The 14921-nt window shown below is 44.3% G+C and overlaps 1 protein-coding gene and 1 long non-coding RNA gene across 4 annotated transcripts in view; both read right to left on the bottom strand.

Moving 5' to 3' along the window:
- LOC135424627 (uncharacterized) overlaps positions 1 to 2473 on the bottom strand; it is an 89810-nt gene extending 87337 nt beyond the window's left edge. Inside the window, exon 1 of the long non-coding RNA XR_010435287.1 lies at positions 1958 to 2473. This is a non-coding gene — a long non-coding RNA (uncharacterized LOC135424627). The remainder of the gene's footprint in view (positions 1 to 1957) is intronic.
- Positions 2474 to 5022: 2549 nt separating this feature from the next.
- ANKFN1 (ankyrin repeat and fibronectin type III domain containing 1) overlaps positions 5023 to 14921 on the bottom strand; it is a 132226-nt gene continuing 122327 nt past the window's right edge. For all 3 annotated transcript variants that reach the window (XM_064676040.1, XM_064676039.1, XM_064676038.1), the window contains one exon: positions 5023 to 13054. In XM_064676040.1, the coding sequence (XP_064532110.1) occupies positions 12258 to 13054 (797 nt within the window). In that variant the 3' untranslated portion in view covers positions 5023 to 12257. The remainder of the gene's footprint in view (positions 13055 to 14921) is intronic.

Raw genomic sequence — 14921 nt, 5'->3', positions numbered from 1 at the left:
AGTGCCCTGACACTGGGTCTCACAAGGCAGTTTCTTGCCCATGTTAGGACACCTTTATGATCCAAAACCTCCTTCTCATGAACACACAAAATGAACAGGATGTGAACTAATAGCTCTTAGTCACCTCTTGGTTAAATGAAGTAGAAAGAGTTGCCTTGGTATCTTGCTCTAAGGTATGTTTTCCAATCCCTGAATCATTCTTATAAATCTCTACTGATCCTTCTGAACCTTTCTGAAGTCTGACTTCCAGAGCAGGATGAAATACTTTACTGCTTGTATTAATGTGCATTAATATGGATCTGTATGTGGTAAATCTGGTCATTTGGCAAAGAATTAAAGTTAAAATAATTGGTTAAACCACAAATAGAGGAGACATTTAGCAAGAATACCAGCAAAAGACATTAGTTTCTCACTTCAAATGAGATTTTTAACATGAAAGCTGAAAACTAGATTATTGTCTACTTGGACTGTGATCAGGTAGCTGAGGCCCAGTACAGCTGCACGCTCTCACTGAAATGAAGCTTCAGTTTGCTTTTAAAATTAATTGCTGAAACTAAAATATTTTTTTCTCAGCCTTGGTTGAAGTGATTTTTCTGTAAATTGATTTAGCAAATAATGTAAAACGTGGAAAATGGAATAATCAAGCTGTCTGTGACAGAAACAGTGGCTCTCTCGCCAGCCTGCACATTAATGGGCCCAACGGCCCAGATGTCATTTACTCCATCCCTCCAAAGTGAAGGCTATCATCATGCATGTAAAGGATATTCTATTCATAAATGGTAACTGTGGCCCCTTAAATACAATTGCATTCAATGGGTTTTAACAATGCAGTACTGGACACTGGATGCAATCTCTGCAGAATGTACGAGAGCAGTGCATGAGATAATTTCCTCCTGAGTTGCCCCTTTTTCTGACATTATGGGAGTTTGCGGATTTACTTTAAGGAAAAATATTACCATAAAAACTCCCGCTGAGTAACTGTGCTTTTAAAAGCTTGTTGCATTAAGCCTTTTATTCTACCTCCATTGTTACCCAAATCCTACCTTGACAGATGCAGATCTAAGAACTGTGGTCTTTGAGTAAGTCCAGAACTGTATATATTGATCCCATATTTATATTTGAACAAGCAATACAGTTTCAGTAGCCTCATCCTTTGAAAACCTTGGGACCCAAAGCCAGCACGAAGCTCAAAGAGAAATCGTTACCATCTGAGCTTAAATAGCAGAGAAAGTCCCATCTCTTTTCAAGCACCATGGATTAATGTTGGGGGAAAGTCAATAGCACTAAATTCACCCTGAATGTTAAAACCATGCATTGCAATGGCCCTAAGGGCCAGAGATGAGCTTGGCTTGCTGTGGCCGTGGCTATCTAATTCAATTAACATTTACGTTCTAAAAAAACTCCCCCCCCCATTTGCAAGTCCTAAGTAATACGGTAAATATGGAACAAATTATCAGCAACAGCAGGGGAGATTTAAAATATGCATCTCAAGTTTGGAGTCACTCAGAAACCTGCGGTGATGCAATCACTCAAACAGAGTGATCTTTATGAGTTTAGCTTTGCCAAGAATCCCTGTGCAAACTGTCTTCCCGAGGCTCCTGAGCCCCGGGTGACACAGCTGCCGAAATGCCTCCTCCATGGAGACCAACGCCTGGAAGTTTTCCCATATCAGGTGTTTCCCAATGACTTAGCGCGGTGCTTTCCAACCTCTTTTGATTGAAAAGCTGTAAAGGTTTTCCAAAGGCACGACACAGAGCCCTGCACGGTGAGTTAAAGGCTGGCGGTGGTGGCTGCAGGTTCTGGAAGGTTCGGGTCGTGTTGGACGCCATGTGGAGCCAAAGGCTGCCTGCCCCACCCCAGAATGTGGGAGACCAGTGCATGAGAGAATTTCCTTCTGAGCTGCCCCTTTTTCTGATATTGTGGGAGTTCACAGATTTACCTTAAGGAAAAGTATTACCTGTGTCATCTGTGTCACCTCAGAGCTCTGAGCACGTTCATCACCCGGGTGGTGTCGGTCGCCATCGACGGGCATGATCCATGTGGGATGAGCTTCAGCAAAGCGGATGCCACACCTGCCATACCTTGTCCAGGGCTGCGGGAAACACCCAGGGAACTCACTTTTTTATGTTTTTTGGATGGCTTCGCCGAAGCCCGGGCGCACAGGAGGGCGTTACATCGTCCCGCCCGGCGGCCGCCATTGCCGCGGGCTGCCAGGAGGGGGCGCGGCGGCGCCCGCCGGACGCCATGTTGGGCGGGCGTGAGGGGGACGGGGGGGCAGCGAGCCCGCGGCACTGGGGCAGCCGGGCAGCGACCCCCGGGCTGTCCCCACACCGGGTTTGGCACAGGCAGCGACCCCCGGGCTGTCCCCGCACCGGGTTTGGCACAGGCAGCGACCCCCGGGCTGTCCCCGCACCGGGTTTGGCACAGGCAGCGACTCCTGGGCTGTCCTCGCGCCGGTCGCAGAGCACACCCCGCGCTGCCCCCGCACCGGGCACAGGCAGCGACCCCCGGGCTGTCCCACACTGGGCACGGGCAGCCTTAGCCCGTGTCTGGTGCCGAGCTCAACACGAGCCTCCTCAGGACGAAGCTTTATCCCGCTGTCCCGGGCTCGGTCACCGCTGCAGCACCAGAGGCTCCGCGCGGCCGAGGTGTAAATCTGGTGTAAAGCTGTGTGTAACTCTGGCACTGACCCGCCGGGCGTCGGGGAAGTTAATAGGGACAGACTGACATGGGCTGGCAAAAATACATTTCCCTTTCAATGGAAAAGAACAGCGTTTCAAGGGGTGTCAGGATGGCATGGAGTGTAGCATGTAGTGGTTTATGTAATGCCTGGATGGGCTCGCACTGGTGTCCCAGGGCTTTGAGCAAACTTACGAATGAGTCGGGAGGACACTGAGCAAACCAGGAATAAGTCAGGAGGACACTGCTGTGCTTGCTGCCTGTGCTGGAGGAGAGCTCTGCAGAGCTGAGCAGCAAAAACGGGCATGATTGAGCTGAACTCACCTCTGTGAGAGCTTTCTGTAAAATTCACCTCTCTGAGTACCCAGGAGTGGGTAAGACATGCTCTGCTTCACTGCTGTGTTTGGGTTTCTCCCTGAGGCCCACGGCACAGCCAGGTCTCACCTCATTACTGCCCATGGGGATGGGCTGTGGAGCCGATGCCACTCAGGACAGGAGCGTGGGTCTGAAGCTGAGCTGCAGGGCACAGATTCAGGCCAGAACCACAAACGCACCTGAAATGCTGGTTAAACACACTTCCCCAAATTAAAAAGATAAGAAGCGGTTAAAAACCTTGGGGGGGGGATGCATCCAGCTCTGTAAGACTGGATGAGGAGTCGATGTCGCTTCATGGCTGCTTAACAACGTACCTGAAACAGCCCCTCCAGCTGAGCCTGCGGCGCGAGAATTTACACTGGGAGCATCTTACATCTGGAGACAGGCAGCGTGCGGCTCGTGTGCTGGACCCGTGCCAGGGTTAAGCCCCCAGTAGTCGGAGCTGGATCCCTGGTAGCACTCGTGATGGGAGGTCAGGCGCAATGAAAGAGCCCTAGTAGTTAGAGAAGGAACACACCAGCACCTCTCCTGATGGGAGGTCAGGCGCAGTGAGCAGGAGGGCCCCCCTCGTGCTGGCAGCTCCGTTCCAGTGTTTGGCCGGGCTCCAGAAGATTAAAATAGAGCCTTAGACTGTCCCCTCGGCAGCACTGCCAGCCAGAGCCCTGACAATCCTGGGGTTGTACTCAAACGTGAGTCCCCCGGGAGCGTGGGCTTTACCCTAACAGCTGAGGCACTGAGTAGGTCGGAGCAGGCAGGGTTGTTGCTCTTGTGACTCAGACTCGAGGAAAAGAGGGATCAGGACGGAGCCACGAGAGAGCAGGGGATCAGGACCAACCCACAAGGCACAGAAGGGGGAAGGAGCAAGTGTGCCCCAGAAGAAAGCCTGAAAAAATCCTTGTTCTGCTGGGATGGGGCCCAAAGCACATGTAGCCCTGAGAATGGAGCATTACACTGTCCGAGCCCGAGTTCTGATTTAGCTCCTTTCTGTGACCGTTTCAGGAGAAGAGGAGACAAACAAAAAAAAAAGCAACACTTTCCCTTCTCAGAAATGTTACGAAGCAATATGGGAAAAGGTGAAGGCCATGCAGGTTCTTGTGAAGAACCCCCATGTAGGTGGAAAAATCTTACTGTGCTCCAGAAATGCTCACAGCTGAGGGGAACCAGAGCCACGTTCTCATACCTGTGTGACAAAGGGCTTCAACAAAATGCCCAATTTTCAGAAGTGACGAGCACTCCCAGTACCACTAAAATCAGCAGCAGTGGCAGATGTTGGTGTTTCTTTCTGAAGGCGTTTCAACTCTTACAGAATTGTTTATCATCACTTAATGAAAGTATCCACACTTGTAATGTTTTGCTTCAGGATTTTCACAAAGTGATTACAAATAGTTCCAGACAAAACATTTTGGCATTGGCTTTTCCCCCCTGAAAAATCAACTTTAGTTGAAATTTCAAAATTATCTATTTTGAAATGTCACATTGATTCAGTCAAAAAAAAAAGATCACCAAATTCGGTGATTTTATTTTGCTCTTTCCAAAAGACAGCATTGATATTTACTGGTATAAAAGGCTCTTTTGTCTTTAAATTGACTTTAATATTAGTTTGTAAGGCTTGAAAGCTGCTGCTCAGTTTATTATTTTGTTTTTGTAACTGTGTTTGTGAGCAGAGAGCAGAGGATTCCACCTGGGTTTTTTTGGTATAATAAAGATGAATTGGATAATTAGAATAATTAGATGTTATGTTATTCACACAAGTAAGGAGCAGAAGTCCTACTGATTAATTAGGACCAATTCATTAATATTTATGAATTGCAAACTTGAAGAAAATAGAAACATTTTAATAATTCTTTTCTAAGTGAACATATAGTTGTTTGAAAAGAGAGATTGAAAACAGCAGCCTGGGGAAGAGAACAGCAAAGCTTATGAATAGAGATTTTTTGTGTGTTTGCAAAAACAAACAAAAAACCCAAATCAAACCCAAAGCTTTTATTTAAAGACATGATTAAAAAATAAGTTAATAGTTTTCTCAGAGAGATGAGAGTTTCTATAGGTCAATATATTGGGGTGGAACAGTGAAATGGGTATCTTACTGTCAGAAGAGCAAGTCAGAAACATGCCTAGAAGAGTTTGCAACTTTTTTCCAATTGGTTTAAAAGCATTTCAGTAAAACAGCAGAGAACACAAAGGCAGGTAGAGAACAGCACTGTCCTTCATGGCAGACGTGTGAGAAAGGTCTGTAAGAATTGCACTGCTCTCTTACTGCTCTTCTTAGAGAGAGAAGAAATCTCAGCTTGGGGCAAGCAAAACATACAAACAAGCAGGCTCTAAAAATGCATGGGACATGCAAAGTGCACCAGAGTGACTGAAGTACATGCACACAAAAATCCTGCTTTGTCTTGGGCTGTTTTTCCCAGGTAATTTCTTAGGTTACTGTCCATGACTAATTATTTGCATTTGTTTTTTTTTTTTTCCTTGTACTAACTTAGTAAATGTTGTGACAGTTTTCATGTTCTGAAATTAAAAATCGAGGAAGCGGAAATGACAGTCACGTTTTATCTTATATTTTAAGACTTGTTTGCTCTGCTGATTAACTCCACTTTGGCTGTGTTTTACCTAAAACATTTTCCATGTGTGAAAATATTCACAGATACTCCAGTAAGATGCTGTTGTTCTGAAGCCTGCATTGAGCTGGCATGTCCTGGCTGGAATGCAGGCATTGGTCAGCGTGTACTTTACCATGTGTACTCATGCACAAGCCATGGATAATCACCTGATAATGGATGCTGACCAGGGAATTATGTCCCTGCTCTGCCACAAGCTCTCTGTGACCTTGGAATGTCACTTATTCCAGTTATGGCATCATCTCATTGTTAAAATACATTTAGCAGCCTGTCTGTCTTTGAAACCAGGTAAACAGTGACCCAGAGCAGAACCCTTCCAGTTTCACTTCAGCATTCAAAATGAGTTGTTCTTATTTCTCTTGCTTGCACACAGTAGCCCAATCCTGTACTCCATGAGAAGTATTACCTTGATTTGCTTTTCTTTGTACAAGAATATGTGAAAAAATTTAAATTTCTGTTGCCTTTGGTGGGAGGGTATTTTCACCCACAAACACTGGAAGCCATGCCTATTTCATTCAGGTGTCTGAATTAAAATCAAAATTTAGAGACCAGATTTGAAAGCGTGGCCTTAGAAAAAGTAACTTTCTAATAAAATAAAGGGAATTCAAGGAAAAACACAAACCATGGTCAGATTTGCATGGATTGTAAAGCTCACATACAGGGGAACTTGATGATAGTAAAATAAAACATGTTTCAAAAAACACCATTTAAAGATTGTGTATGAGTACACATGGTATTTGGGATCATGTGAGTGTACACACCAGTATTTTTTTGTTAATGAAGGAAAAGACTTGAAGTCCATAATTTTAGAAGATCACAGGAGCTGTAAGAATGCAAGAGCAATTCAAGTCTTCTAAATCTTAAAAGAGCTGAGTTTCTATGATATTAGATCAAACAAAAAAATCTATGTTAAGAACGTTTTTATGACAATGATTCACTCGAATAAACTTAAGATTTCTTTTACCAACCAACCTTTTTTTTTTTCTAAAATAGTATTTAATATCTGAAGTTATAAAAAATATTTGTAGTCTTGAAAATTATTTTTATTGTCTATTTTATGTACTATACATGCCTCTTTCAGGAATTATTAAAGAAGCATGAGTCATACGGCACTCATTTACTCTTGGCTCGTGGCCATCCTCAATATATATTTTGCTATTTTCAAACCATTTGCAGGTACATACGCACGAAAATATTGTTGTGTCAAGTCCCAGGCTCACAGTTAGCACAGCAGACATCGTTCATCGAGATGTTTACAAAGTTTTAAAGCACATAAAATTGTGCATTATTGTGTGGCAAAGTTTAAACTTCAGCATACGCTTGGTTGCGTATATAGCAACAAGTTACAATAAAAATCTGAACAAAGACAACCAATAAACAGCCAAATTGCTATGTACAAACAAGGCAGGAAGCAATTAAACACCGCCTCGCACATTTCACTTAAATTACTTTTTCTCTGAGGGGGAAAAACAAACAACCCCTCTTCCCCTCCCCCAAGTCCCCAATAACCCTGTTAAGTCTTCGTTTTTATCGGCAGAATAACTGGGACTCCCACTGCATTCATCTGCAGAACACGGGAGGGGGTTTGGTCCCTGTCCTGAGGAGGAGCAGCGTTTCAGGCAGGGCTTCCCCCACTGGCAATGCAGCAGCTGCTGGGCTCGCTCTGCCAGTCCGGATCCAGCGGTCCCTGGAATATCCAGGGTGATATTCCATGAGATAAGACCCTTCTATCTTCCTTACACATGTCATTTTTTACACCAGCATGAATGTGCTGTTCTCATGGTGACTCCGCTGGTGCGGGGCCTCAGCTGACCCCGAGCCAGGCTGGGAGCGAGTCAGGGGGTGCTGACCTGCACAGGGGAACACCTGGCTCAGCTTGGGGGGAACTACTCTGGATCTACACTGGTGAAAAAGAACCTGGAGTGAGGTCCAAGGACAGCAGGATTGGGCCCAAACAGACTTTTATAAAACGCATAAAGTCTGTGCTTTTAGCTTAAAATCTGCTTAATAAGTTACTACAATTCACAGTAATAAGGTAGATTAGTGCTACACCAATCCTTTCCTCCAGTGTCAGCTCAGTTTCACGTAGCTTTTCCAAGAAAGAAAATTAAATAACAATAAACATAAAAAATCTGTTGTTATTATTTGACAAGCCAAATAGAGGGGTTTCTGTAGCCTGGTGACAGCCAAGCTTAGTAACACATTGCCTTGTTATGGGATGACTGATTTAAAGGCTGAATCTTGCGCAAGGTGCTGTGGTATGAAACAACTGAGGAAGGTGTTCCAGTCTGGCTCTTATTCACCCCAAAATTCCAGACTGAGAACCAGCTGGCAGGGTCAGAGCTCACAGACACCCGGAGCGAGGAGAGGTGATCTCTGAGCTGGTGGGATCTGTAGGGTGTCCAACAATGACAGGGCTGCTCCAGAGCCCAATCAGACCAACAAAAGAACTCCCGATGGCTTTGCAGACCCTTCCTCCGCCGGAGGGAGGCTGTGGGGTGCCTGCACTCAGGAGGGTGGCTGGGGGGGTGACCAGTCCGTGCTGCAGGGGCACAACGTGCAGCCCACCTTGGGGAACGCTGCCCTTGCTTTTTGCAAAGAATATACAGGGCCAAAAGCTCTGTCTCTCACTTCTGGGAGTGATTTAGCCTTGTGAATTCTACTTCGTGGAGTCAGAGGATAAATTATACTTACAAATAAAGTATTCTAGTTATTTAATGTGTTTCTGTAGTGGAAAAATGAGAGACCCAACCTGATGAAATCTCTGTTGTCTGAAAATTAGAGGCCTGTTTCCTAAAAACACTTTTTGCTGATGGCAAAGTTCAACACCTCAGAGAAATTCAGAGTAAGTTTCCAAGCTGTATATCTTATTTTCAGATACACTATACCCTTGTTGTTTGTAAGGCTGTATTGAAGTTTTACATAACAGTCATGAGCCATGCATTTAATCACCTTGGAAGAGTTGACCAGCAACTTAATGCATTTCTTTATACCATAGAGAATTTGAAGATGCACCATCTCTTTCCAGAACACTTTAAATTCTCAGGATAAAATATTCTGTCTCCCCTTTCCCCCTTTAAAGTCTATATTTAAAAACATTATTTTATAGAATTCTCTGTGTCTTACAGCGTAGAAAATCCAATTGTTAATTAGTATTTAAAGCGAAAAAAACCACAAACAAGAAGCATGGGAAATGCTTGAGCCACAGGTGTCTTCAGGCAAACTGTCCATGGGCAGACAGCCTTCTTTTGAGTGCAAGAAATTTTGAGTGTAAACCTTTGCAGTTTGTCTCACTTCCTACCAGCAGAAACAGGAAAGTTTTAGACCACTAAATGGGGAGATTTGGTCCACATTTTTTTTCCTTTCTGTGGAGTCATAATATTAAAGCATCATACACTTTTCTAGCCAGTCAATGTCATGTCTAGAAATGGCAGGGACTGGGTTCAGCCCAGGAGAGAAATACACTCCCTGGAAATGCAGGACAAAGGTTTTGTGGCAAGATAGATGAGTAAGAGAGAGAGATCCAGAAGTTACAAGCCCAAGTACCCTCTTGATAGCAGAGCTTCAGCTGATACCAAGTGGGCACAGGCTGAATGAAGTGTCTGCTGGCTGAGGAAACTCTGGTGTGCTGTGGGCTCTGAGCCACAGCACTGCCCAGCTCTGGGCAAGAGTCCTTGGAGGGGCACTCGAGCTCAACGTGGAGAAAGGGTTCCCAGTAATTGAAGCAAAGGTCTGAGTTCCTAATTTTAATTCAGTTCCTGACTGTGAGCCTTTACTCAGCTCTGCTCAGAGTCCCTTGTGCCTCTGTGGACTGGGGATGACAGTGCTGGATTTTGCATTTTGCAGAATCCTTCTGAATTGCTGTAGTTACTTGTGAAATGTGTGAGTGATCTTCCTAAGAGAGCTGCAGAACTATTATGATTATATTATGGCAGTACTCGAAAGGCAGCACTATCTACTATTTATTTATCTCTGGGTGTTCATTACTATTCTTTTAACGAGACTCAGAATAGGTAGGGATAGCAATTTTGAACAGAAGTATTTAAACCCAGAAGTATTTAAACCCAGAACTATTAATTACTATTTTGACTATTGAAGTATGTGGAATAACCTCAATCCAGTGGTTACAGGATCGAGGAAGCATGTCCCATTGGCCATGACCTAAACATTCCTTCCACATAGGAGGGTTAAAATCAAGGCAGGGTAGATTGTGGCTGGCATTGCACTCCCAAATTCCATCTCAGCTCAGAAGATTATGATGAAGTCAAGCCCTTCCTACCAGTAAAGAACCTAGTCTTTATTAGCTACATGGCTGCTTCTGGAAAGGTCCAGCAGCAGGAGCAGGGAACAGATTTTTCCATCCTTATCTCAGCAGCAGTGTGTGCCTGTCTGCTGAATATTTTGCTACTTCTCGCCCTCGCTGCTCCTGATGATCCAGAGCAAAGCGAGGTGGGTTTCATTTAGAAACATCTTGTTTTATCTTGTCACTTCCTGCAAAAACATATGGCCTCAGTGCATTGTTATTTTTATTCTTCAATAGACAGTTTTATGGCAGTTTTACCTTGAGGTGAGACAGATTAGGGGAGCCTGGGCGAGGGGCTGGGCACTAGAAAACCGTGTAAATTATTTTGGCTCTGCATATGAGCATCACATTGTTTGTCTCCCTGGTGCAAAGCCTTCTGCTAATGAACAGAATCTGAAGCAACCAGCTGTGAGTGCCTTCAGTGACAGTCAGACATCTCTGCTTGGCTCTGAGGGTGAGTGGGGCCTTCCCCAGTCCCAGCTCCACACAATGTGTGTCCTTCTAACTGCGAATGGGCACTGACACTTCTGCTCCCCCCGTGTGCTCTCACCCACAGGAATTTTCAGTGTGGGTCTCATCCAAACCTTGTGGGAGTGAATGGAAGTCTTTCCATCCTCACTGGGCTTTGGATCAGGTAATGAATGAATATTTTTGGTGCAAAAAAGTTAACTTCCCGCTCCCAAAAAGAGAAGTTACAAATGTAAATCCCTTGTGAGAAAGTTTTTGCCTTTCCTATCACTGCAAAGACTCTTCTTGGCTTCCACAGACTGACCAAGCATAAAATAGTGAATAACATTTATTTTTGAATTTATGGATTGAGTTCACAGGGATTTTAATAGCACTGGGGTTATGGAAGTGCTATTTTAATAAGGACCACAGATCATGGGCCCAAATCCTTACCTTTACCTCAAGGACTTGTAAACTCAACTATTTAACTCAAATCTCTTTATTGGGGGCCTTAGAATGTATCCACCTGGAGGCTGGAAAACCGAAAGGTAGAAGGCTGCGCAAACACGGAGTGAGGGAATTTAACCAGCAGGAATGTGGCCTATAAAATTAAACTTCAAGAACTGTTTAAGAAAAATTAAAGCTTGTGCAACAGCTGGGGTTTCTCTCCACATTAGTTCGTTTCTTAGTGACTCCAGTGTTATGGTTCTCATTAATACAGATTTCATTTTTGAGATCATCTTCTGTAGTTCTCTTAAGTCTTATTGTGGTTGCAAAGGACAAAATCCTGACTCAGTGTGATCTGCCTTTAAACAATACAAGATGATAACTCACCACCTCCCACCCTCCTTATGATATGAGTATTTATTGGGAGCCCAAAGATAAAATCTTGGATTCAAACTGCACCCCAGATTTCCTTCACCTAAATTGCCAGAATATCCCAATTTCAGATGTGGTGATCAAATTACAGTGAATATTCAGGAACAAAAATAGGGGCATTTCTTTCCAAGGGATGTCTAAGAGTTATTCCAACATAATGAAATGTGCTCTTGTGTGGTGGCAGAAGACAGATCAAACTCTGCTTCAATCTCATGCAGACCCTGCCTATTTTTCCTCTAGAACCTGGCCTCACTCTGCCTGCTCTTGACCTCAAAGGTTCACCTCCTAAGGTTTTAAAATAACTTGCTACATAAATAATTTGAAATCTAAGCTCCTGAAAAAACCCCATTGTGCTAATTATGTCAGGCTCTGACGGCAGTCAGAGATGGTGTTGACTGCATTTTGTAGATATTGAAAGAATTTTCATTTCTTTAAATGCCTAGAAACTCTGGGTTATTTGTGTTACTAGACCAGTTAGCACTCCAGTTATATCCAACCTAAATCCACTCGAGAAGGCTGAGAAGTAGAAAAATTTACAGGAAACAGTGGAAAACAGGTAAATAGAAGTTTAGGACACAGCCCTAACATGAGGACACCAAGTTGCTGCTAACTTGCAGGCAGAACCACTCATGCTTAAAATTTTGCATGCTCAGAGAAACATGGACATCAAGAGACCTGCTGTTACTGGATTTGCAGCCACAGATTGTTCTGTTATGTGGTGATTGTTGCGACTCTACCTGCAAACCTGCAGATGCCAATAATAACAATAATGCTCACACCCTGACAGATGATACCTCTGTGAGACCAGAAACCTGGTGAGGAAGTCAAAAGATCAGGATTCTTCTGGGTGGCGTGAGTTGCTGTTTCAGGAGCTGGAATTTTACAAGTGGTTTTGAAAGTATGGCCTTATGTGCATAATGCTCATATCTCATGGGAAGCCGTGCAGGATTCTGGGGCTAAAGGGTGCTGCTGAAGACTTCTGGGACAGCAGAACCCAGCTGCTCGTCTGGCCCCGTGGCCTGTTGCATAGCATTGTGCACATCTGTGTGTCCTGCAGGCCGCGTGCTCACTGCCCAGGGCTTGCCCTCCTCATCCCCAAATGTCGTTTCATAAGGCTCCACATGTATCCTGTGGACATTCTGCCTCGGTTCCTCGTACTTGCCTCGCTCATCTTCTGGGAGGCTGGATGCATGAGGTACGAAAGTGCTCCGAGAGCCATCGCTGGGGCTCTTTAACTGCTCGCTGGAGGTAGGTTCTTGGGGCAAATCTGGAGATCTCATGAGATGCTGGGTGTAGACCCCCTCGGACAGGGAGCCCGCCTGTGTCTCGCTGTGCACGCGCAGCCAGCGGTGCTGCCGGCCGAAGTAGTTGTAATGTTGGTGCTTCCCGAGCTTTCTTTTCCCTAAAAAGCCCAGGGGCTGCTTGGAGCTGGAGGACTTGTCAGTGCTTTTCGATGTGAGCCCCGACAGGGTCAGATTGCTCATGGACTCTGTGCAGCATTCAGCGTGAGGGTCGAAGGCACCACACTCTGTCAGGCCTTCCTGGAGGGTCAGGCAGGGCTTCATGTCGTGGGCTTGGAGGACATCGGGAGCGCTCCCTCCCAGGCCACTGCTGGCCTGCTGGGAGATGTCCTGGGACGAGGAGTAGATCAGGTCCAGTTCCCTGGGGCTCAGCGCGTCGCTGGAGTCGTAGTCGCTGTCGGTGGGCAGGAACACCTCAGAGCAGCCTTCCTCGTCTGAGCAGGGCTGGGAGTCTGCAGGGAGAACTGGTTAACACTGAGGACAAGCAGGGGAGAGAAGCTGCTGAACTGTTGTTTATGGGGGTTTTTTTTGTCTTAACTTAGAATCAAATCTAGAATTCTGAAAATGTGCGTGTGTTGCCTCTGTGGAATTGCCGTGGGCTGAGGTGACAGCAAAGACAGGAGTCAGGGAGGATTTATCAGGGAGGATTTACAGATGTGTTGTAGTGGTGCTGTAGAATTAGGAAAGGCAGAAAGGATTAATTTATATTAGGTACAGGGAAAAAATTTGAATTTGAATTGGGACTAAGTTCTGAAAGGATCTGTCTTCTCTTTTCTTGTTTTCACTAAATTTCATAGAGATGGAGATTTGGGAGAGTGAAAATCTCTAATCCAGGTTCTGTTTTTATTAAAGATATCAGCTGAGTTATCTGGATTTATACCTCTGTAACTGTGAGCAGGGTGTGACTGCACGTGTGCTGAGAGGCTCAAGGCACAACGTGGAGGCTGCTGAACAAAAACCACACTTTTGCCCATCAGGTGCATGATGTGTGTTCAAATCCAAAGCAGACACAAATAGTTCAAATGTGAATTTTTAGAGAAAATCTCACACTGGCACTGAAATAGTTGCTGTCTTTTGGCTTCAGAAGGATCAATAATGTAATAAGTAGTGGCACGTGTGACAGAATGGATTGATGTTCCATTGCCCTGGATAGTTTATGTTAGATCCAAGGAATAAAACATAGATTTTATATTGACTGTTCCCTTGGAGCTGGTGTAAGTTGACACAGCCCAGCAATAATGAATCCAGCACATGCAGGACAAGATAATGCTCCAGTTTGCACGGTGCCAGAGCTGAGGATTATTCTGCATTCATGGTCTGTAATACAGGGGAAAAATAGCTCAGGGAGGGGGGCTGAGAATGAACACCACTGTGTAATGGAGCAGATCAAAGCAGCAGCCTCTTCAGGTTTCTTTGCTTTTAACCTAATGAAATCTAATCAGAATAGATTGATTCATTTTTCTTAACTGTATAAAACTGCCAAATTGAAAAAAAAAAACCCAAATTATAATTACCAAAATGGTTATGGCAGATGTTTAATGCAGTTTCTGTTGCTTTTGTTTCTGCTGTTTCATTTACTTGTTGCTCAGCAGAATGATGGTTTATTTTTTTTCTCCAAAGTCCTAATTCTGTTAGCAAAATGGGTGTTACTGTTTCATTTGCTTCATCTTTATTTGTTGTGATCCCTTTCTTTCATCAGTTTAATTTTCTGGCTATACAGAGAAGCAATAATTGTCAGTGAGGTGGGTACTTATTTGTGTAATTCTGTGTTTTAAAATGCTTGTCTAAACCACTGAGAACACTGAGGTGTGTGAAAACAGCTATTAAATTGGACTATTGGCAGTAAAATTTGCTCTATCAAAACAAAACAAGGGCATAAGAAACAATTGCTGCAAAGCAGAGGAACAGTCAAAGTCTGGAAAGAAAATGGCTGTAATATCAGAGAAACAGAAGGTGGCAAATGGGAACTATGGAAAAATCTGAGATTCTGTCAAATTAATAGAAACTGTGGGGAAGAATAATAGATACATGAGTGATGAGAAAGGGTCAGTAGCTTTTGCTTAGCAACTCATGCCTCATCAGTGTAATAAAACTCTGAACATGTGCTCAGTTAATACACAGCCATCCTCAGAGCTCTGAAGAGCTTTTGACAAGGTTCTTTACCACAGGTTCTGCAGCAAGGAAGCTGTAATTAAGATGAAGAGAAAGCTCCCTCCATATAATAATAGCAGATTTTTGGTGTAGGCAACAAATGAAGCAGTCATCTTTCAGCATGGCTGGATTTTGCTGGAATTCTGGACATCATGGAGAAGCCAGTGG

The sequence above is a fragment of the Pseudopipra pipra genome, chromosome 19 (assembly GCF_036250125.1).
Source record: "Pseudopipra pipra isolate bDixPip1 chromosome 19, bDixPip1.hap1, whole genome shotgun sequence".
NCBI lineage: Eukaryota > Metazoa > Chordata > Aves > Passeriformes > Pipridae > Pseudopipra > Pseudopipra pipra.
The sequence above is the reverse complement of the archived record's forward strand: the minus strand, read 5'-3'. Positions and strand labels throughout refer to the sequence as shown.